Here is a 22,411-nt window from a genome sequence, read left to right as displayed (position 1 = left end):
TCAATATTTCCTTTATTTTGTTTTTCCTTTTTCTGTAAAAAAGAATGATCAGACTGGTAAAGACAAACAAAAAAAGGTAATTTGAAAAGTGATAAATCCAAGATAAGTGATTAGACAGTAAGAGTACTAGCTTCCCCAGATGAATTTGGAATCACCTAACCCAGATAAACATCACCCTAGTAAACTAAGTACTGAGTCACTGCCAGTTAATTATCTTTGCTAACAGGAGAAACAGCATAGGAATTGAGAAGGAAAAATGTTGATTAAATTTTCAAAAATGAGAAATGGATGGAATCTGAATACTAGAAGTCGGGGAACTTGATTTCAATTCCTGACAAAATCCATATTCCTAGAATATATTATTGAAATGAGTGAATTTCTTAGTGAATGGCAGAAAATGAAGCAGTGATCAAAAAGAGTCAACATATGGGGTAGCTAGGTGGTGCAGTAGATAGAGCACCAGCCCTGGAGTCAGGAGTACCTGAGTTCAAACCCAACCTCAGACACTTAATAATTACCTAGTTCTGTGGCCTTGGCAAGCCACTTAACCCCATTGCCTTGCAAAAAAACTAAAAAAAAAAAAAGTCAACATAGTTTTACCAAGAAAGCTTATATCAGACCAATCTTATTTCCCTTTCTGATGGATGACTGCACCGATAGATCAGGAAAATACTGTAGATCTATTTACCTATAGAATTTACCAAAGGCTCTTGTACTCTTCTTATGGAAAAGAACAAATAATCATACAATTAGGTGAATCTGGAACTGGTTGAATGGCTGAACCTAAATCATAGTAATTACTAGTTCTATGCTCATCTCAAAGGTCTTCAATAGCACAACCAAGTACATGTTATCTATGCTTTTTAAGTATTTACTCAAAACTTAGATAAACATAAACCAGCTTAACAAATTTGGAGCTAGTACAAACATAGGAAGGGTAAGTCAGGATTCAAAAAAGTCCTACCCTGACAACTATGACACTGATACTGAAGATGAAATATGATGAACATAAAAGTGATACAAAACAGAAATGTAAATTTACACTGTTTAAAAAAAATGAGGGGTGGCTAGGTGGCACAGTGGATAAAGCACCGGCCCTGGAGTCAGGAGTACCTGGATTCAAATCTGGTCTCAAATCCGACCTCAGACACTTAATAATTACCTAGCTGTGTGGCCTTGGGCAAGCCACTTAACCCCACTTGCCTTGCAAAAACTTAAAAAAAAAAATGAAACCTTGGGTTACATTGCAATAACCAAGACTAGGAAACTGATACTATATCCAGGTCAAAATAATTCTAATCAAAGATCATAGATTTAGAACTAGAGAAGGACTTTAATCATCTTAGTTAAATGTCTCCAATTTACAAATGAATAAACTAAGGTACAGAAGGCAATTGACTTCACCCAGGTAATGAAGAGGCAGAAATTGAAGCCAGATTCTGACTTCAAGTAAAGCACACTCTCTACTACATCTGTTTCAGGAGGATATGAAAAGCTGCAGTGTCCAGAAGAAGGCTAACAAATTGGTGAAGAGCCTCCAATTCAAGTCAAGATCATATAAAAACTAGTTGAAAATATTTATCCTGAAGAAGACATATGGAGGGGCAAGAAAGCAATCTTAAGTATCTGAAAGCCTATAACCTGGAAGAGGGATTAACTTTGGCTCCAAGATTCAGAAACAGGAATAACAATGGAATTTGCTGAGGCAAACTTAAACTTGACTTAAAAACCCTCTAGCACTCCCTAAAACTCTAATTAGAATTATTTAAAAGAGGAACATGCTATATTGAGAAGTATTAGACTCCCTTATTTCAAGTCTTTAAGCAAAAGATTGATGACCCTTTGTGGCTATGTTTCACTAGATGATTTCTTCCAATGCTGAGGTTCTGTGATTGCAAATGGAAATGGATTCTTGTTACTTCTGATCATGTATGATTAAGCTTTTAGCAAAGTTCCCAGGCTTAGATTTTCTTTAGTTTCTTCTTGCCCTATTCTTAATTCACTTTTGCAATTTTTTGTCCTTGTACCAAGGTGAACTTTATACTCTTAAATTTGCACTTGAAGACTGATTTCCCTCCACATCTATATATTTGATCCTAGTCTCTCACCTGAGTTCCAGAACATCTACTCATCAGTCCAACATTTATTAAGTCCTTACCATGTATAGACCAAGTTCTATACTGAAGGCTGAGGATACCTAAAATGCAAAAGCAATTCCCTGCCCTTGAGGTACTTACATTATAATAAGGGAGACAAAAGGTAAATCACTACATAAATACAAAAGATAGAGTTGAAGAGACAGAAGGCAATCTGAAGGAAAAACACTGCCTCCTAAGGAAGGCAGAATTGGAACAGGCGACACAGGGGGAAACTAAGAGGTAGAGATGAAGGGACAAAGCATTGCTGGCACTAGGGGACAGCCAGTCAGCACCAAAGCACAATCTCTGCTGAGGGTCATATTATCCTCCTAATGAGCCAAAGTCAAAGTTTGAGAGTGATCATCTCTTCTCTCTCCCTACCCTCCTCCATCCAATGAGTTTCCAAATCTTGAATTCATCTCCAAAATCCCCCCTTCTATCAATTCCCTCTCTTTAAGCAGTGACAATCAGTTTAACTCCCTTTCACAAAGATTATACCAAGAATCTCCTAAGTGTACTCTAGACTTCCATTCTCTGCTCTCTCCAATCCACTTTCCATACAACTCATCAAACATTCATACTAAAACCCAAGTCTGATCATGAACAAGGGAGGAATAGTGGAGTAGCTGAGTAGTGACTTTACCACCTCTCAGATAAAACTCACACTCCCCTCAGGAGTAGTTACACAAGGTTCCAGTCAACCTTTTATTCAGGTTTCTTATGCAGAGCACCTCCTCCAGAATTCTTCTGTTCCCAGCATACAATTTCCTTGCTATTCTCCAACCCTAGGTCTAAGCTCTCTACTTTTGTTAGTCAGATCTCAAACCTAGCATGAACTCTTTCCTCATTACCACCTCTTAGGAGTCTTAGTCCATTCAATTTCAGATAATATATTATGTATTACAGTAGGACTTTTCAGATCCCTTAGTTGTTAGTACTTTTTCATCTTACCATATGGTAGGAGTCCTCAGTATCCAAATACTTAATATCTAAATTCTTATAGTTATTTAATCTTAACCTTGTGATACATGGAATTCCTTCCCAGTGATGAAATTTCCTTTACCATTGCACATAGAGGATTGAGAAAATGAGAGACATGCCAATATGTATCAGAGACCAGAATTAATTCCTAAGTCTTTCCACACTTAAGTTAACTACGACAAAAATTTCACTATTAAAAAACCATTTATAAAATTCGACCCTACTCAAATACCCCTCTCTCCCCTTTAAAATTTAATCCCAACCAGTAGACCAAAGTCCAATGTCTTTTTGATTAACTAAAAATGTTCCAAAACAATGATGTAAATAGTCAAAGATTAAGAGATCCTCTGTGGAAAGAGATGACTCTAGAAGGTAGAGGGGAAAAATTTATTTTAATAAAAAAAGAGTATGAGAAGCCCTTACAAAAGTGATAAAATCCTTGATTATTTGTATAAAACAATAACACTTCTATTATCTTGCTGCTAAAGTCGAAGGTACATTCTAACATGCTATCATATAATTTTTTTTTTAGGTTTTTGCAAGGCAAATGGGGTTAAATGGCCTGCCCAAGGCCACACAGCTAGGTAATTATTAAGTATCTGAGACCGGATTTGAACCCAGGTACTCCTGACTCCAGGGCCAGTGCTTTATCCACTGCGCCACCTAGCCGCCCCTATCATATAATTTTGATGAGAAAATTATACCCAGAAAGACAATACTTGATTCATTCTTTAATGTGAAAATTGATGAATACTTGCAATTGTCACCTAAATTTTATTTTTAAATATCTTATTTTTATCATTTTAATTTCATTTTTCAAGATTAAGTACCAAATATTTTTTCTACTATTTACTACAAAATGTTGGTTCCTATTTTATTCTTGGATAATGTATCAAGTAGGATTCTGTTTGCATGTTGTATCCCCTCCATAAATAATAGTAAACTCCTTTCATTATCAGTTAAGCGCTATGTTAGGAATACTCAGGAAAAAATGAAAATAGAACCTGAACAAGCAGCTTACATATTACTAGAAGGAAAGTAGAGATAAGTTTTTATAAAGTAATTGAGGGAGGGAAGGAAACAGAAAGGAGGGGACTGTGCTAACAATTCAGAGGATCAGTAATGGTTGAGCTTTACTGGAGCTCCAAATGATACCAAGATTCCAAGAGGAAGAGGAAAGAACAGAGAACATTCCATACTTGGGTGACAATTGGTACTAAAGCTTGGAGTTGAAGATACAGAGTGCCAAGTTCAGGCAACAAGAAAGTAAATTACTTTGGGTTGAATATAGAATAGGTGAATGGGAGTTTAGACAACAGGACCCTAGATTTAGATCTGGAAGGAATCTTGGTGGTCATCCAGTTCAACCCTCTCAGTTTACAGAGAAGAAAATTAAGGATCAAAGAGAATTGACCAAAAATTACACAGGCATTAAGTGAAAGAGGCACGATTAAAACCTAGATGTTCTAACTTCAAATTCAAAGCTTTTTCCAGAGTACCATGCTGCCTTCTAGATTGGACCCAGGCTGTAAAGGGTTTTTAAATGCCAAATAAAGGAACTTTTTTTTGTTTAAATATCAGAAAGAAGTAGGAATCCACCAAAGCTTTTTGATTAGGGCATTGACATGGTCAAATTTACTTTAGGAAATGTCTTTTTGAAATTTACATGATAATTTTGGAATAAAGTTATGCATAATAGATTTGCAGTTAATAAACTATCATCTATTTTATTGTACTATGCCTTGGAAATGCTTGTTTTACTCCACAAATTAAAAATGTAATAATTTTTAAAAGTGCTGGAGTAGTCACATACATTATTTTTTTATTAGAATGTATTTTATTAGACTTTTAAGTTTAAGAGGAAGGATAAAGAGGTGCCATTCATCCTTACAACTGCCCATATCTAGAATAGTGCACTGCACACAATTGGGAGCTCAGTAAATATTGGTTAAATAATTGAACGAATGGATATATGGATAAATCAAGTGCGAAAGTCTTTGTGCAACACTCCCTACATTTTACACACACACACACACACACACACAAATATAAATATAACATGAAAGTCATGCCATTTCCTATCTATGAAAACATGGATGTCTTTGAACATCAAGGACAATTATTATCATATAATTGAATTAATTTAAAATATATTCTGTAGCAATAATCAAACTTACTGGTCTTTCTAATAAAGGAAAATCAAATATCTGACGAAGTATGCGAAAAAAAAAATTATCTTTTTTAGCAGCTGTGTAGACAAAATGGAGAAGGCAAAGACTGAAATCAGAGAAACCAAATAGATTACTTGTAATACCAAAGAAGTGAAATGACAAGAACCTGACAGAGACAGAATTTGAACCCAGGTCCTGACTCCAAATCAAATGCTCTTTCCATTGTAACATATTACTTCTCCAAGGATGACTTTATCACAGGGTCCCTTCAAGTACCTCAGTCTTCTTTCTCAAGACTTTTAACTACATATTCTTCAGTATAACAGAATCTAAAAACACAAACCTAAATAATACTTTACCTCTTGAGTCCATGAGATGGTTTTTTAGTTATCACATCACGTAACTTTGTAGCTGTCTGTAAAATATCCAAATAAATATGTAAAAACATTGAAATAATGTTTTACTATAAATACATTTTTCAATAACTTTTCTGATCTAGATAGACAAATAGCTATAAATATATATAGCTTATGAAGTGCTTTTCTTATAATAACCTTGTAAAGTCAGAATGCTCTATCCTAACTCCATTTTACAAATGAAGAATCAGACAGAGTTAAAGTGACTTGAACAGAGGCAGATGTGGAGCAGTGGATAGAGAGCTGGACTGAAGGCAAGAAGACCTGAATTTAAATCCAGTTTCATATACTTTTTACTTGTGAGACAAAGGGCAAGTCACTTACTATCTGTCTGCTGCAGCTTCCTGACCTCTACAATGGGGTCAATAACAACACCTCCCTCCCAGGGTTACTGTGAAGTTCAAAGGAAATATTTGTCAAGTGCTTAGGACAGTATCAAGCACACAGAAGATATTTAATAAATGCTCAATTCATTCTTTCCATTAAACTAATATTTACTAAGTGCTTAAAAAACTCAGTATGAGTGGTAATGAAAAATAAAAGTAGTAGTACCCAAAAAGAGATTGAGCATATGCCTTAACAATTATGCTGTTATTAATTCTGCCTTGTTTTGTCAACCCTACTCATTTTCAGGCAACAGATTCTACAAGTATAAGTTTCTACCATTTATTAGATTCAATAGCTTTGAGTTTAAAAAAGATATTTTGCTGTAAATCTACTATCTTCCACTGACTTAACACTTTAAAATATAGCTTCAACAGAAATATTTTATTTGAACTGCATCTTTAAATCTGTTTTCTCATCTTCAATTTGCAATAGCTATCAATTTAGCCTCAATTTTCTCTCTTACACTACTCATATATCCCTCATACACATTTCTATTCAAACATTTAAATACTGTTGGAAGCTGTATTTAAAAGAAACTCCATTTAAAGAAACCAATAAATTCCCTAAAATTCAAACTATTGATTCCACTTATTGACACTGATAACAGCCAAGAAGTCAGTAAAACCTTTCTTCTTGTAACACTGCATCATGAAACACTGGCAGAAAATAGTTTTCCCTATTCTAGAACACATTTCTTCTTGGAATGTTCAGCACAGGAATTCAACTGACTTTAGTGTCTACAGATGAAAAAGACATAAATAGGAAAAAAAAATCATCCCAGATCTAAAAAGATAATGTAGAGAGGTTCCCACCACGAAACTTAAACTTCCAAAGGATTGGCTATAGAAGAGATCACTCTGGATTAATTACCTAGAAAACTTTATTTATTGAGGAAAAAAAATGTCACTGTCCAAGAATTAAAAATCAATGACCTTAGCATGTATATCTGCTAAGGTCAATGTTGTGCCCCCTAGAAAGCCAAACTGCACCCCCTTGTCTTTGAGGCAGGGAGATCCACAAATGAGATATGATAAACTTTTAATATGGAATAATGGGGGCAGCTAGGTGGTGCAGTGGATAGAGCACTAGCCTTGGAGTCAGGAGGACCTGAGTTCAAATTGGGCCTCAGACACTTATTAAATATCTAGCTGTGTGACCTTGGGCAAGTCACTTAACCCCACTGCCTTAAAAAAAAATACAGAATAATGAATCTCCTCCCAAAACAGAGTTAGGAAGGAGAACTTTGTAAGATTGGCAATCTAAACAGAATGTACTACCCTAGAACTAAAGAATACTTTGGTTAAATTCTACTTACTTTTCCTAAGGGATATTCCCCTCCTTATCCAAAATAAGGCAATCTAAAGTAAAATAATGGCTGTAATGCTCCTGTAGATCCTCCTCCCTATCTCAAGAAGACACCCTGCCTGTAAGAGTGTTTCTTCCCAATAAGCCCAAACCCTACTTTTCTTGGTATATTTTATCTTCATCAGTCCTTTATCAATGTATGTATTTTCCAGTTATTTTAAGGATCTATACAAACCTCTACCAAATCAAGTGAAGCAAAAAATTCAGCATTTTCAGATATGTTTTTTAGCCTCTTCTTCTCATAAGCTGATAGCTCTGTTGAATCATCCTATGGAAAAAAAAAAATTACTTTTAATTAGTTTTCAACAACTGCACCTTACAAAAACAGCAACTTAATTCCATGGAAGCCACCCCACCCTTCCCTTCATTCAATGCTGTAATACAAGGAAACTGCCAACCAGTCAAGATGGGGGTCATACCCCAGGACCTACTATGTGCTAAGCACTGTGTTAGTACTGAGGATACAAAGACAAAGAATGGAAGTCAATTAAAAAAAATGGAACAATTTACCCCAAAAATATAACACAACACACTTACACACACTGACATTCATAAGGGTATATGTATGTGTGTATGGTCTAGATCAGATATTATTTATTATATCATTCATGAGGGCCTCCTTATTATCTTCAAATAGAGAAGGCTTTACAAGCTAGGATTTTCATGCCTGTTTGACCTTTCTTGCATACATTTCTAAGATTTATTAACTTATTGTTCACTTTCTTTCTATTAAGCTATAAACTCCTAACAAAATATGTAGTTCTTCATCTTTCTTGTTTAGAACATGTAGAGTAACTTTGCTAAATAAATGTGTTGAATAGAATTGTTACAAATAAAGTACTTTATAAAAGACAAGGCCTACATTAAATTATCACCATATGATAATTAACATCCCGGTTATACAGAATGTAAATAAATTAACATAATAAACATTTCTGAAACACCAACTATATGCAATTCCAACATCCCAAAAACTTAAGGAGATATCTAAATGAAACAAGGTGTCTGCCATCCAAGAGCTTCCAAATAAGTGGAGATAAGCCTTGTAGGCAACTATCTATTCTGGCAGTAAAAATCTAATTGATTAGTACAGAAAGTAGTACATGAAAAATCAGTGGCAATGGTAGTTCCCATTCAAGTACCTTTCTGTTGCCCCAAAAGATTCTATAAAACTCCTACAGACAAGAAGTAGGGAATTCTCTGAAGTCAGAGTAGGTCTAGGTAATAACTGAAAATTCAGACAAAAGCTCCTAATTTCTCCTAGGATTTCTTCTCCAATCTATTTTCATCATGTTGCAGGAATAATAGTGATTATATATTAAATTTTTATATCATAGGGGCAGGTAGATGGCACAGGGGATACAGCACTGACCCTGGAAGCAGGAGGACCTGAATTCAAATGTGGCCTCAAACACTTAATAATTACCTAGCTATATGACCTTGGGCAATTCATTTAATCCTACTGCCTTAAATAAAATAAAAAATTTAAAAATTTTTTTTATCACTGAGACCTCTCACTTCAATGTCCTAATTTAATCAAGTTCACAGAGTATACAATAAAACTCCCCGAGGTCAAAAGAGAGAAGAGTAACCTTCTGTAGTCATATCATTGCTGTGATTTAAAAAAAAAAAACAAAACAGCAAGCATTTATTAAACACCTATATGCAACATACTTCAGCACACATCAGGAAATTCAAGAGGAAGGCTTGTGGAGCTATAAAATTGTGCAAAGCAATTTGCAATTATGCTATAAAAACTATTAAACTATAAACACCTTTAACCCTGAGATGCTATTAGGAGGTCAAATAAAGAGGAAAAGGATCTATACATACAAAAATATCATAGGGGTTCAATTTGTGATAAAGAACTGGCAAGCTAAGGGGCTGCCGATCAACTGGAGAACATCTAAATAAGCTGTGATATACATATATGACATTCTATTATGTAAAAAAAAAAATGATGAAGGGTATGGTTTAAGAGAAACACGTGAAGACGTGTAGTTACCCGAGTTCAAATCCTGCCTCAGACACTTAGTAATTACCTAATTGTATGGCCTTGGGCAAGCCACTTAACCCCATTTGCCTTGAAAAAAAAACTTTAAAAAGTCAAAAATAAACTTTCCTTTTTACTCAGAGGAATCTCCATATATTTGTTTTAAGTGGATTCTTATCCCACACAGTTTACGGTGCATTGACCAGGAATCTTAACCCCCTCCCTGAGACTCTCTTGGGCATAAGCACAAACAGGCACCATGATAGAATGTTATCAGCAGCTTGTGATTTAGTACCCAGGCAGATCCCTTGAGGAGTGAGGGAAAGAACCCGAAGAGACACTTAGCTTGAGCAAAACTGAAAGCCAGAAGACCTATGGAGGCAGGACTGCAAGGAGACCAGTGCAGGGAAGACCCAGGAACGGTGCCAGGCTCCATAAGTTTGTATAGATAAGCCTAGGTACTGTAAAGTCCTAGGTGACCCACCCTTCATCGTCCCATTAATTTGGGACAGAAAAAAGGACAGGGGGGGAAATACTCCCATGCAATTAAATTGCCATGCTCAAGCAGTTGGAAATTGAAAGCCCAATTCGGTCAGTTGAGTCTGCCAGAATTGTCCAGCAGTCTTCAGGGAGAGATTCCAGTAGCCCATGCAGTTAGAGGCTGAAGGATCTGAAAGTGCTGGCTGAGAGCTCTGGGGTATAAACAGAGTAAATAAATTTTCCTAGGAGAAATTCCAAGAGACAGCATTAGGCTGAGGAAAAAAAAAGGGTCAAATTTAAAGCGCTGCTGCAGCAGTAAATCATTGTAATCCCTCCTTGAAGTGCCAAGAGATAGTTCCTTGGGACTACAACTTACTAATTGGAATAAGGAACAAAAATATCAGGGAAAAGTGCAGAAAATTATAAAATGCTGTTGACTTTTTCACTGTGATTCTGTGTTGCTAGAATGCTTTCTCCTCCTCTCCCTCCTCCCCCTCTCTGCTGCTTTTCTCCCGCTGCTTGCCTAGTCCTATTTTTTGTTTTGTTATCTCTCGACCTTGGGAGAGAAACAGGAGCAAAAAGGGAATTATCAAGGAAAAAGGGCCCTTATTTTGAAGTTAAAGAGACAATGAAAATTACTAAATATGTTAAATAATGAAGTCACAAAAAGCAATGTTATTTTATAGAAAAAAGGTTTTGGGAAAATTAAATCCCAGAGATTCAAGAGTCAGGTTAATTCTAAAGTATATAATTTGGTTACACAGAAATGCCAGAAAAGGGAAACTAAAGAGTTTGTTTATCTTTTACCAGAATGATATGGCAACATTATAGTTTCAAGATTCTGGTTATTACAGAGAGTAATGGAACGGGGGGGGGGGGGGGGGGGGATGGACCTAAGAACAGAAGAGCCCCCAAAGAAAGATTTTGGACCTGCCTCCTTATGAGAAAAGTTATTTGATTTATTCTATCTAAAGAAGGGAGCAGGTAATATTCCAATTAGGCTGTAGATTTTTTTTAAGTAGCTGTTTGCCTTCTCAAAAGTTTTACCAGTTAAAATCAATTAGTGTTAAATATTAAATGTTTTGAATGGAAAATGTTTTCTGGAAAGTGGAATCATGTCTGTGGTTTATATAGCCAGTTCAGAACAACATTAACTACAGTTAAAAAGAATTAATCCAAAATAGAATAGTGGAACAGAATATTAAGGGAAAATGTAAAAGGTTCTGAAAATACTGGGAAGAGAAACATAGAGACAATTGGGCTTTTGAATCATTTGCCAAGTATGGAAATTGGTTAAAGCACATAGACAGAAGATTTGAATAGGTTTGATATTGTATAACTAAAAGGATTTGATTTTGGGGATTTTTGGGGTCTCGGGAGGTGATTTCAAATTCAATTAAGGGGTTTGATTTTTTATTTTTCTTTAATGTTTTATGGCCCCTCCAGAGTCATAGGAGGAAAAATAAATGAAAATGTTGTAATAGATAGGGATGGAATGGCCCTAGTGGAGAGGCTGGCAGTCAGGATAGATTGAGTTATCTTTTTTCTTTTATTTTATTTTTGTACAAATGATTTTTTTAATACATTACTAAAATATTCTTGTTTAAGAGTAAACATAATACTCCCTCCCCCCAAAAAATATAGACCCTCATGAGTAATAAAGAGGAAAAAATTAAAATTAAAATAATAATAATAATAATAATGGCAACTAGGTGGCACAGTGAACAGAGCACGGGCCCTGGAGTCAGGAGCACCTGAGCCCAAATCTGGCCCCAGACACCCAACAATCACCCAGCCATGCAGCACCAGGCAAGCCACCCAACTCCATCTGCCCTGCAAACCCCCTAATAATAATAATAATGATAATAATAATAATAATAATAATAATATATGTGCTTCAGTCTGTGTTCCAACACCCCCAGCTCTTAGAATGAGTTACCTTAATAAAGCTTTAAAATTACTAAACAATGGGGTGGCTAAGTGGCACAGTGGATAGAGCACCCGGCCTGGAATCAGGAGTGCCTGAGTTCAAATCTGGCCTCAGACACTTATAATTACCTAGCTGTGTGGCCTTGGGCAAGCCACTTAACCCCATTTGCCTTGCAAAAAACTAAAAAAAAAAAAAATTACTGAACAAGGAGAATCAGGAAACACTGATTCAAACTATGTTCGGGATATGGTTCAGGTATCTGGAAAAATCTGAGGTGAGTGGGAGTAATGAGAAATAGTAAAGGTACAGAACTAATATATATTACTTCAATATCTCAACTTGAGGGAAATCTCCAATTCCTAGAACATAAAATGTTTTAATATTAAGAAATGTTGATCCATAAGGATAGAAAACTCTTATAAGTTAGAACATTGAGAAGTTAGAATTGCACTTATAAAGGTAAAAAGAATTTGCAACTTTTTTTTTGGCTTGGAAAAAGAAAAATGATTTAAGGTTATTTTGAATAAGACTTTTGGAATTTAAGAGAAGTATAAAGAAAATCTTGTAATCATAAAAAGGGATTTTTAGCAACAACTGGTCTTAAGAATTCTTTTGTGCTGCCAAATTCTAGGGACTAAAGAGAAAAAACATGAAATTGAAATATGTAGTGAAGAATTAGTAAACTTTGCATAAGAACAGATTTAAACAACTTTTCTGGGGGAATTTAAAATTGTGTTACAATAATGAACAATGAATGGATTGTGGTCTGTTATTTAAGAAGAAGAAATTATATATGTAAATGTAACACTAGCATGGGTAAAAAATGTACACTGGGCTTTTGAAATTATATGTATAAGGCTAAAATCCATGGAGATTCTTATTTCCTTTGTTCTGAAAACAAGTATATTTGGAAGAAGAAATAAATAAGTTTAAAACACAAATTCAGAAGAGGTTTGTGTGCAAAAGATACTTAATTATAAGGTTAACTTTAAGAAAACCTGTTTTGTTTTGCTTTAAGAGAATAATATATCAGCATGAAAACTTTGTTTCATGCAGATTGAAGATTTAATGTTTAAGTTTTAAAGAAGTAAAATTGCAGATTTCATCCCCCATGTAAAACGCAGATTCAGAAGGATAGTGTAACTAAAAGATACCCTTTCCAATAATATTGTATAAATGTGAGGGGCTTTGTAAAATGATTAGGAAATTAAAAATTATGTAATCCTAATTAGATGACTTAAAATAGGGGTGGCTAGGAGGCACAATGGATAGAGCACTGGCCCCAGAGTCAGGAGTACTTGAATTCAAATCCAGCTTCAGATACTTAATAATTACCTAGTTATGCGGCCTTGGGCAAGCCACTTAACCTCCAATACCTTGCAAAAAACCTAAAAAGTAAAAGTAAAAAAACTTATCAATGAATAAGATGTTGAAGAGTGTTAGAAAGTCACTTTATTGAATGTATTCTGATGACAGGGACACTAAGAGTAGATATAGGTGATTTCATGTGTAGGGAAGGGGACTGATTGTGAACCCCACCCTCCAATCCAAATTAGAATTAGCATTCAGTCCTTGTGAAATGGATTCACTTGGAGATCTAATTAGATGGGACTTTTTTTTTAGGTTTTTGCAAGGCAAATGGGGTTAAGTGGCTTGCCCAAAGCCACACAGCTAGGTAATTATTAAGTGTCTGAGACCTGATTTGAACCCAGGTACTCTTGACTCCAGGGCTGGTGCTTTATCTACTGTACCACCTAGCCGCCCGAGATCATGGAACTTTTAAATGGCTTTTGTTTTGTGTCTAATATCAGGTATGATCAGCAAGGGAAGTGTTGTTGAATCAATGCTCTCAAGAACTCTGGAAGCCCAAAGGAGATTTGAACACTATACACAGGTGACAGAAGTATTGGGAGAAAAAGCCAAAGGGGGAGACTTTTTTCAGTGCAACCTGAGGTTGGACCCTTTTGACTTGACTTCCCCAAATGTGACATTTGAATAATGTCTCACCAGATAAACCTAAGATTTGAAGGCATTTGACTATCCCACAAGACCTCTACCTGGAAACTGACACTCAAAATTATATCTATAAGGGAATTTTCCTTTGATGTCCCAGATCTTTATAGTAAATCATTAAAATCAACCTGATATAGAAATTTTAGGTCAAGTGGAAGTTAATAACTAGATAGGCCAGCATGTGGTTTTAACCTCTACTATTAGCTAAATGTTTTAAGAATAAAGATTATTTTATTTTATGCTAGGGAAAAGGATATTTAGGTAATAAGCATAAAGAAGGTTATATAATCTCAAGATATACTTCTGTGCAGCAGCAGCAGTTTCAAGTTCTACTTTGAGAAGGGAATGTAAGTCAGTTGAGTATATCAGGAGAAGAATCACCTATAGTTTTGTTAAGAGACAGTTTGGGAAGAAAGAATTTATTTTAGTTAAGGATACTTGAATTATTATTTTAATGAAGAGAAAGAGATTAAGGCTATTTGTAAGTCACTTGCTGGACACTCTGTACAAAGATGGTCACATAATGTAAATGGTATAAGCTCAAGTTAACTTAATAATTTTCAACATTCACTTGTGAAGTGAAAAATTATGGGAGTTATATTTTTGTTAAAGTAAAATATGTATATCAATGTGAAATGTGAATTTTAATAGCTTTAGAATTTTATAGTCTGATGATGAAAATATGAATCTGTCTGATAAGATATTGTGTTAAGAAGTTCCTTTACCAGAGGAGATCTCAACAAATCATCCAAATTGAAGATTGGAATGGACTCTGCAGATACAGAAAGATACTGAATGTCTCCAGGGGGAAAAAAGAGAGAGCTGGACAAGTTCATCTTCCTCCCTTGTGTCTATATGTGTGTATGGGTTGTTTGGTCAGGGTTCCAAAAAGAAGACGGGTGCCAAGTGGACAGGAAGAGAGAATAGAACCTGAGTGGGTATCAAGGATAGTGTGAGAGGACTTCAGATGCCAAAATATATAGGTATATATATATTTAGAAAAAAAGAGGAGGGATTGATTGAGTGGAATATTCCCTCTTAAGAGTTAATATTCTTAGTGAAGTCCTCTCAGGGTTAAAAATCATTAAAACAAAGACAGACTACTATTCTTAGAAGAGGGAGAGAGGCCTTGCATTCCCAGTCAGACACCGTCCTGATTGTGCTAGGGAGTGAAACAGTGGACTATTTCCAGAAAAGAGACTTTGCAGTCTTAGTTAGTCACCTGTTTGGATAATGGACTGTGAGAGCAGTAGTCTGCCTTCCCTTGTTTGATAAGTGCTAAACTAAGAAGACCTTGCATACTTAGACATTAATTCATTTAACAGAAGGTCATTAGAAATCTTTTTCTGATACCCTCGCCACCTGGATGGTGAGGTAATATTTTATGAAAACCTTCATTCTTCTGTTGCTGGGTAGATTTTTCTCATAAAGATTGTAACTCTGAAAACCTTAACCAATCAGGTTGGAAGAGAGGGGGCTAAGGAGGCCATATAATCTTGCTTGATTGTCACCTCGGGTCAACTCCTTGATCTTCACTACCTTTGTGAGACTTGGGGGTGCCCTTTTCTCAAGAAAAGTCAAAATAAACTTTCCTTTTTGCTCAGAGAAATCTCTATATATTTTTAAGTGGATTCTTATCCCACACAAAATGAAAAAACTGATAGCATTAGAACTAGAGAATGATAGAACTTCAAAGATTATATAGCCCAACACTTACCTTAATTCTGAACTGAAGGGGCAGTTAGGTGGCTCAGCACCCTCCCTAGAGTCAGGAGGACCTAAGTTCAAATTTGAGCTCAGAAACTTAATATTTAACTGTATGACCTTGGGCAAATCACTTAGCCCCATTGCCATACCAAAAAAAATAAAAATTAAAAAACAGTTGAACTGAAATCAAGTAGATCAAGCTGACTTGCTCAAGATCACATAGCTAGCTAGAGATCTGAATAGAAATATTCCTTTCACTGTATATAAACATAAAATAAAGATAAAAGATTAAAACCTATTTCAGCACAATGAATATTTGAAAAAATTATCAGTTAGCCTTCCCTGAAATTGATGACTTAGTTCTCTTCTCTGGGTAAGGGGCATAGGATTTAGAGCTGGAAAGTCTTAGATCATAGAGTCCAATTGCTTCATATTAAGGACTTGCCCAAGGCCATATACTTTTATTTTAATTTAGGTCCTTGGACTCAAAATTCTGTGTTTCTGCCACTCTTAATACTTTAAACTCAGTAAATTCACCACAATTTCAAGTTTTAAAAGCATATAATTGGTAAAATGTACAAGATAATTATTAGACTGAGATACTTACCATATCAGTTGTTTCATTTTCATTACCATCTCCATCCTGATTACTTTGCCTTTCACTGCTGAGAGACAACATATCTTTAGAATCTCTGGCTATTCCAACACTAGGTTCTGTCTGAGAATCCAAAGCTAACTTTTGTAGACCACATTCTTCTTTGGGAAATACAGCTTCTATTTCTGGAGTTCCAAGTTCGCTGCATTTTCTTTTTACTTTAGGCTTTTCTTCATCATTAGAATTATTTTCTGATAGATTCTGAGAGCTCATCATTTGACCCTGTTTATTCTTTTTGACAACAAATGGAATAAGGAGTACTTGAGCTTCCTTCTGTAAAATTATAGTCTGTCGTGGCTTCAGAGATAAGCCAATTATGCTCTGGGGGGAGTTAGATTCATTAACCTGTTTAATAAGAAATGCAAAGTGTTAGAATCTGCTCTTCAAAAAATTTCCTTCCTTGATTTACACAATAATTGCAAAGGCTGCGTTTAACAAAAACCTCAACATAGTTGTCTCTCTCACAAACCACTTTCTACTATACTATCCTCCCAAAATTACTGATGCCACCAGTTTCTGAACAGGCCTAGCGTGACTTAAAGAAAGCATGAAATTAGTAACCTCTTAAATTATTATCAGAGGAGTCCTGAGTGCAAGAGGTCTGTTACAATTGCAATCCCAGGCCAGTCTGAGCCTGGGGCCTCATTTCCTTCACTCAAAAAAGAGTTGCCAGAAGCTGCAGGCCCCAGGACCAGCAACCGAGCCCAACGATCCCGCCTCCTAGAGGAGCAGGGTCCGGGCCCGTCTCTCCCGGGCCGCTCGGGCTCCCCTCACGTCCAACGCCCCCCCAAAAGCCGACACCTGGACAGTCTCCCGGGGCCCCGCCATCCTCTCCCGGCTCCGGCCGCCTTCCCGCCAAGTGCAGCAGCGGCAGAGCCCAGCTGGGGGGCGGGGTCCGGGACGGGGCGGGGTCCGGGACTGGGCGTGGCCGGCCCAGGCGGCGGCGGCAGAGGGAGGCCCGGAGAAGGAACGCGCTGTCCTCCCCTGCCTCCACGCTTGCTGCCCACACTCGAGTTTTCTTGGCAAAGTCAATGAGGAGTTTGCCTTTTTCTTCTCCAGCTCCCACACAATACCAAAAAAATTAGAAGAGAAACAAATAATCTACTTCTCCCAGCTATAGGTAGGAAAAAGTATTTTAACCAAAAAAGGAACAAAGGCAATTACAAAAGCTAAAATACTAATTTTTTTACATGCAACTAAAAAGCTTCTATACAAACAATATGAATGCACCTAGGATAAGGGGGAAAGATGTGATATGGGAAAAAAAATCTTTGTATCAAGTTTTTCTAAAAAGGGTTTGTTACAAAACTTATCTTCAATTTTTAAAGTTGTCTTACATATTACGTAATTTTGCTATCTCTAATGTTTTATCTCTTCCTTTTGGAGCTGTTTCTTCTCTCACAAAACATTTAATTTTGATCTATGCACACCATGGATACATGGATACAAATGTAAAGACTATCTGATAACCTTCGTTGGGGAGAGGGGGGAGGGAACTGAAGGAGAGAGAAAAAAAATTGTAAAACTCAAAACCTTGAAAAAAATTAGTGGAAACTATCATCGTATGTAATTGGAAAAAAAACAAATAAAATACCTATATAATGGGGGGGGGGGTTGGTACACAATTAACAGATGCCCAAAAGCAACTCACCTTAGCTAAAAGGTCAGAGTGTGAGGAGGGAAAAGTACAGCAGTGGAAATAAATATGTCAGGGTAAAGCAATAGTTCTCCTAAGACAACCTAAGAAGACCCCCGCCCCAGGAAAGACCTGACCTCTGAGGGCAGATAGCTGACCCAAAAGAAGAGTAAACATCTCCAGGTGGACCCCGCCAAATCTACAAACAAGCCCTGGGGACAACTGAGAAGAGGAAGCAGGCTCAGCCTTAGAAACTTTCATCCAAAATTCAAATGAGCTTTGCCTGAGACCCACAGATGTCAATCTAGGAGGAAGGAAAGAAAGAAGATAGATATCTAGAAGGTTATAAAAGTCTTCTAAATTCAGAAAGGACTGAGGACAAGGGGATAGGGTGGGAAGAGAGGGAATATTAAAGGAGTAAGTAGGTTAAAGAGTAGGAAGCCTAGGTAGCAGGTAGAAATAAAGCAGAGGAATAAGAAGGTATAGAAATAAGGTGAGAAGAATGACAGTGAGGAAAAATAGGAAGAAGGAAAATTTACAATATAATTTAGAATGTGAATAGGAAAGATTTACTCAAAAAAATGGAAATTTCAGTTCAACAATACCTTGAAAGGCAGGAAAGGCAATGAAAATGAGATAAAACATAAAATAAAGGTCATAAATAAAGGTCAGGATTGGAATTTATTATAAAAGAACAATTTCAGACAAAGTTAAAGCTAAAATAGATTTAATCAAAAGAGAAAAATAGGAAAACTCCATGGTCAGCCATTATTATTCAATTGTTTTAGATCATTTAAAATAATTAGACAGTATAAAACATCTTAGTGTATACCTACCAAAACAGATAAAGGAACTATATAAACAAAAAGCACTTTTTATACAAATAAAGACAGAGCTAAATAATTAAACTAGTATTTATAGTTCATGGGTAGGTAAAGTCAATATAATAAAAATGACAATTTTACCTACATAATCTATTTACATAATGCCATCCCAATTAAATAAAAAATCATCTGCATTGGAAAAAAAATTCCATTGGAAGAACAAAAGATCAGAAATTTCAACAAACTAGAGGGGGAAAGGTATAAAGGAAGCGATTCGGTAGGATTAGTCTTTAAAAAATATTATTAGGTGAAAGTAGTGTTGAAGTATAAATTTTGATAGGATAATTTTGATTATATTAAAATTTTCTTGTATAAAAAACTGCAGCAAAAAAAAAGAATGCAGAAAATTGGGGGAAAAAACTTTCATAAACCATCTCTCAGGATACAAATGGATTGGAATATTGCAGTGGTGTAGGAAATAATGACCTGATTGATTTAGAAAAACATAGAAAGACTGGATTTATGAAGAAAGATGCTATCCACTTTTTTTTAAAGTTTTTTGCAAGGCAAGGGGATTAAGTGACTTGTGCAAGATAACACAACTAGGTAATTATCAAGTGTCTGAGATCACATTTGAACTCAGGTCCTGACTCCAGGGCTTTATTTACTGAGCCACTGCTGCCCCAATGTTATCTATCCACTTTCAAAGAAACAGATGACAAGTAGAAATAAGCATAGTATAGTTTAACACATATATGCATTGTATATGTTTATATATTTATATATATATATATGTATATATGTATATGTGAGGAGTTAGATGGTGCAGTGCATAGAACACTGACCTTGAAGTCAGGAGAACAAGAATTCTAATAATCCAGCCTCAGACACTTAAAGTCACTTAACCTTGATGGCCTCCCTTCCAAAGCCATCTCCAGTCGTTCTGATTTGTATTTGGCCACTGGACCCAGATGGCTCTGGAGGAGAAAGTGAGGCTGGTGACTGAGCCAGTACCACCCGGCCCCACTCTAATCCAATTCAAGTGCTTGTCATGGTATCACTTCCCTGATGTCATGGTCTTCTTTGAGAATGAAGAACCAACATTATTATCTATGTATACATTCTGTCTAAATTTAATGTTTTCCATTCTATATTTCTGATCAAAAATAGTTTTCTCAGCTTCTAATTAGGATTTCTAAAATTGAATGTAAACATCTGCCCTTCTCAGGGTCTCTACAACTGTATAAGACAACTCGCTATAAAGACCATCACGAGAAATAAGGAACAAGTAAGGACTTCTAAATGGATCCTTATCAGTTTTCTTATAATAGAACAGACCTTGAGAACTGGTTGGAGAAAACCTAGATTAAATTAGTGACATTTTTATGTAGTTATTAATTAATCTGAGACAATTTCATGTCTCTTTGTCTTTCCTATAAAAATATGACCCCAAAACTTTGCATCAAGGTTGACAACTTTACTTTTTAAAAAATTATTTAAGACAATGGGGTTAAGTGACTTGCCCAAGGTCACACAACTAGGCAATTTTTAAGTGTGTGAGGCCAAATTTGAAGTCAGGTCCTCCTGACTCCAGGACCTGTGCTATATCCACCTAGTTGCCCCCAGAGTTGACAGCTTTAATGATGTCATCCACCCTGTTACAGGACTTTGGTAAGAACCTGGAATATAACTTGATGGAGAAACTAACATTTCGTTATTTTGTTTTAGCTAAGAAAATTAAGGTTAACAACGTGTGTGTGTCTGTGTGTATGTGTGTGTGTGTATATATGTGCATATACACACACAAATATATTTGTGCTCAATTGTAGAGGGGTGGGGAATAAAGTAAAAAATACACAGCAGAGAGCAAAAGAAAATCTACAAGGAAGCAAAGTTGGACTGCTCTGAAAACAATGTATAGTATTTATTATATAGGATTTCTTGAAAAAGAAATTGATTATTTTATACTGGATCCTCTTATTTTCTGCATTGTATATGACAATTTTTTCCCTTATTTTGAGTTCAAGTTTAAAATAAAATTTAAAATTTTTTAAAAGCTATCAAGGGAAATAATTATAACAACTAGCATTTATGTTATGCTTTGTTTCAAAAAAGCTATACACATATATTTAATCCTTAAAAAAAAACTTGTCAAGTAAGAACTACTTGGTTTATTTTACAGATGAAACTGAGGCTCACAAAGTTGAAATGTTAAAGGCACATCAAGAGTCAGAATCAGGAACTGAATCAGGTCTCACCTGACTACTAAATTTAAAATCCAATTTCCTATAATACCACTTATTCCTCCCTAATGTCATGGCTACCTTCTAATTAGCCCTAATTTTGAAATGCAGTTGACAGCAATTTCTAAAATTGGAAAAACATTTTTCTATTCCTTCTTTCCTAACAGAAATAGGTCCACAGGTGGCTTTATTCACTGGTTTGTTTGGATCTAAAATAAAGTGCTCTATACAACAAAAACCTTCAGAAACCACAAGCTAAAATATTTCAATATAGCAATCAAAATCTGTGGTCAACAGCCTTTACATTGGATTCAATTCTAATCCAAGACTAAAACAATTACCAATTTTTAAAAACCTCCCTACTGCTGCTCACTTCCAACTCCAAGGTACCTTTCCCAACACCTAAGTCAAACAAAATCCATTCAAAATTTGGGTACTACCCCCATTGCTTTTAACTTTATTTTTACGGATGCCTCTTAGGCTCCAGAAAGCTCGATTTTCCTTGAGGTCTTTCCATCTCCTCCCAGTGCTACCCAACAACAGATGCTCCAAAAGTACTGGCTAATTGTTGTTTAGTTTTTTTTTTTGCAAGGCAATGGGGATAAATTGGCTTTGCCCAAGGCCACACAGTTGGGTAACTATTAGGTGTCTGAGGGCTCTATCCTCTAGCCGCCCCTGGGCTAATCGTTGCAAAATAAAGAGTGAAGAAATAAAATAGGCCCCAAGATGACTAGTCAGAAAAGGAGGCATTTGGGGCTCAGAGGTCTCCTCTGCCTTTCTCAAATTATAACCTTACTTATTCCTAATGCAAACTTTAGTCTTGAGAAATAAGGAGACGATGGGGGCGCGGCTAGCCCTGGAGTCAGGAGTACCTGAGTTCAAATCCGGTCTCAGACACTTAATAATTACCTAGCTGTGTGGCCTTGGGCACGACTTAACCCGTTGCCTTGCAAAAAAAAAAAAAAAAACTAAAAAAGAAATAAGGCGACAAAGTGAAAAAGTTTGACAGAAGAGGGTGCCTCTCCAGGCAAAAGGACTGCATAAAATAAAATCAAACGAAACATTACCAGTAAAAGTTCCAACAGCCTATCAAGTTGCACAGCATTCAAACCGGCTGTGGGCCCCCGCTCCCAGGCCCCCGCCGCGGGGAGGCTCGGCGGCCTTGGCCGTAAGCTCTGAGGCCGCGGCCAGCCCGGGATCCCAGGATCTCGAGGGCTGGAGGCGGGGCCGGGGCGCTCAGCCCAGTCATCCACTCGCGGCCGCGGCAACCGTCAGGCCAGCGTCTTCCCTTCGCAGTCCCCCACCTCTCCCTTCCGCTCCTCACCGAAACACTCCTCGCGGCACCCGAAGCGTCTCCGGCGGAGACTTCCACTCCCCGGCTCCGCGCTCACGAGGGAAGAGACCAGGGGCTCTCGGGAAAAAGCGTATTTCCCGCCCGCAGGGGCAGGCACCGCCTCAACTCCGGAGTCACG

The 22,411-nt window shown here is 36.5% G+C and overlaps 1 protein-coding gene across 4 annotated transcripts in view; it reads right to left on the bottom strand.

Annotated features, from left to right (window-relative positions):
* Nucleotides 1-22,404, bottom strand: part of WDR76 (WD repeat domain 76) — a 59,290-nt gene extending 36,886 nt beyond the window's left edge. Inside the window, exons 1-4 of one of the 4 annotated variants that reach the window (XM_074235272.1) lie at nt 22,264-22,404; nt 16,189-16,581; nt 7,634-7,726; nt 5,650-5,705 (exon numbers count right to left, since the gene is read on the bottom strand). In XM_074235272.1, the coding sequence (XP_074091373.1) occupies nt 5,650-5,705; nt 7,634-7,726; nt 16,189-16,452 (413 nt within the window). In that variant the 5' untranslated portion in view covers nt 16,453-16,581; nt 22,264-22,404. Of the gene's footprint in view, nt 1-5,649; nt 5,706-7,633; nt 7,727-16,188; nt 16,582-16,797; nt 16,965-17,037; nt 17,129-22,006; nt 22,145-22,263 lie in introns of those variants that run through there. The other 3 variants (XM_074235274.1, XM_074235271.1, XM_074235273.1) reach the window with 3 other exon arrangements.
* Nucleotides 22,405-22,411: the final 7 nt, after the last annotated feature.

This window comes from Macrotis lagotis, chromosome 4 (genome assembly GCF_037893015.1).
Source record: "Macrotis lagotis isolate mMagLag1 chromosome 4, bilby.v1.9.chrom.fasta, whole genome shotgun sequence".
Taxonomy (NCBI): Eukaryota; Metazoa; Chordata; class Mammalia; order Peramelemorphia; family Peramelidae; genus Macrotis; species Macrotis lagotis.
Note: the sequence above shows the minus strand (reverse complement) of the source record. Positions and strands in the feature narration are given on the sequence as shown.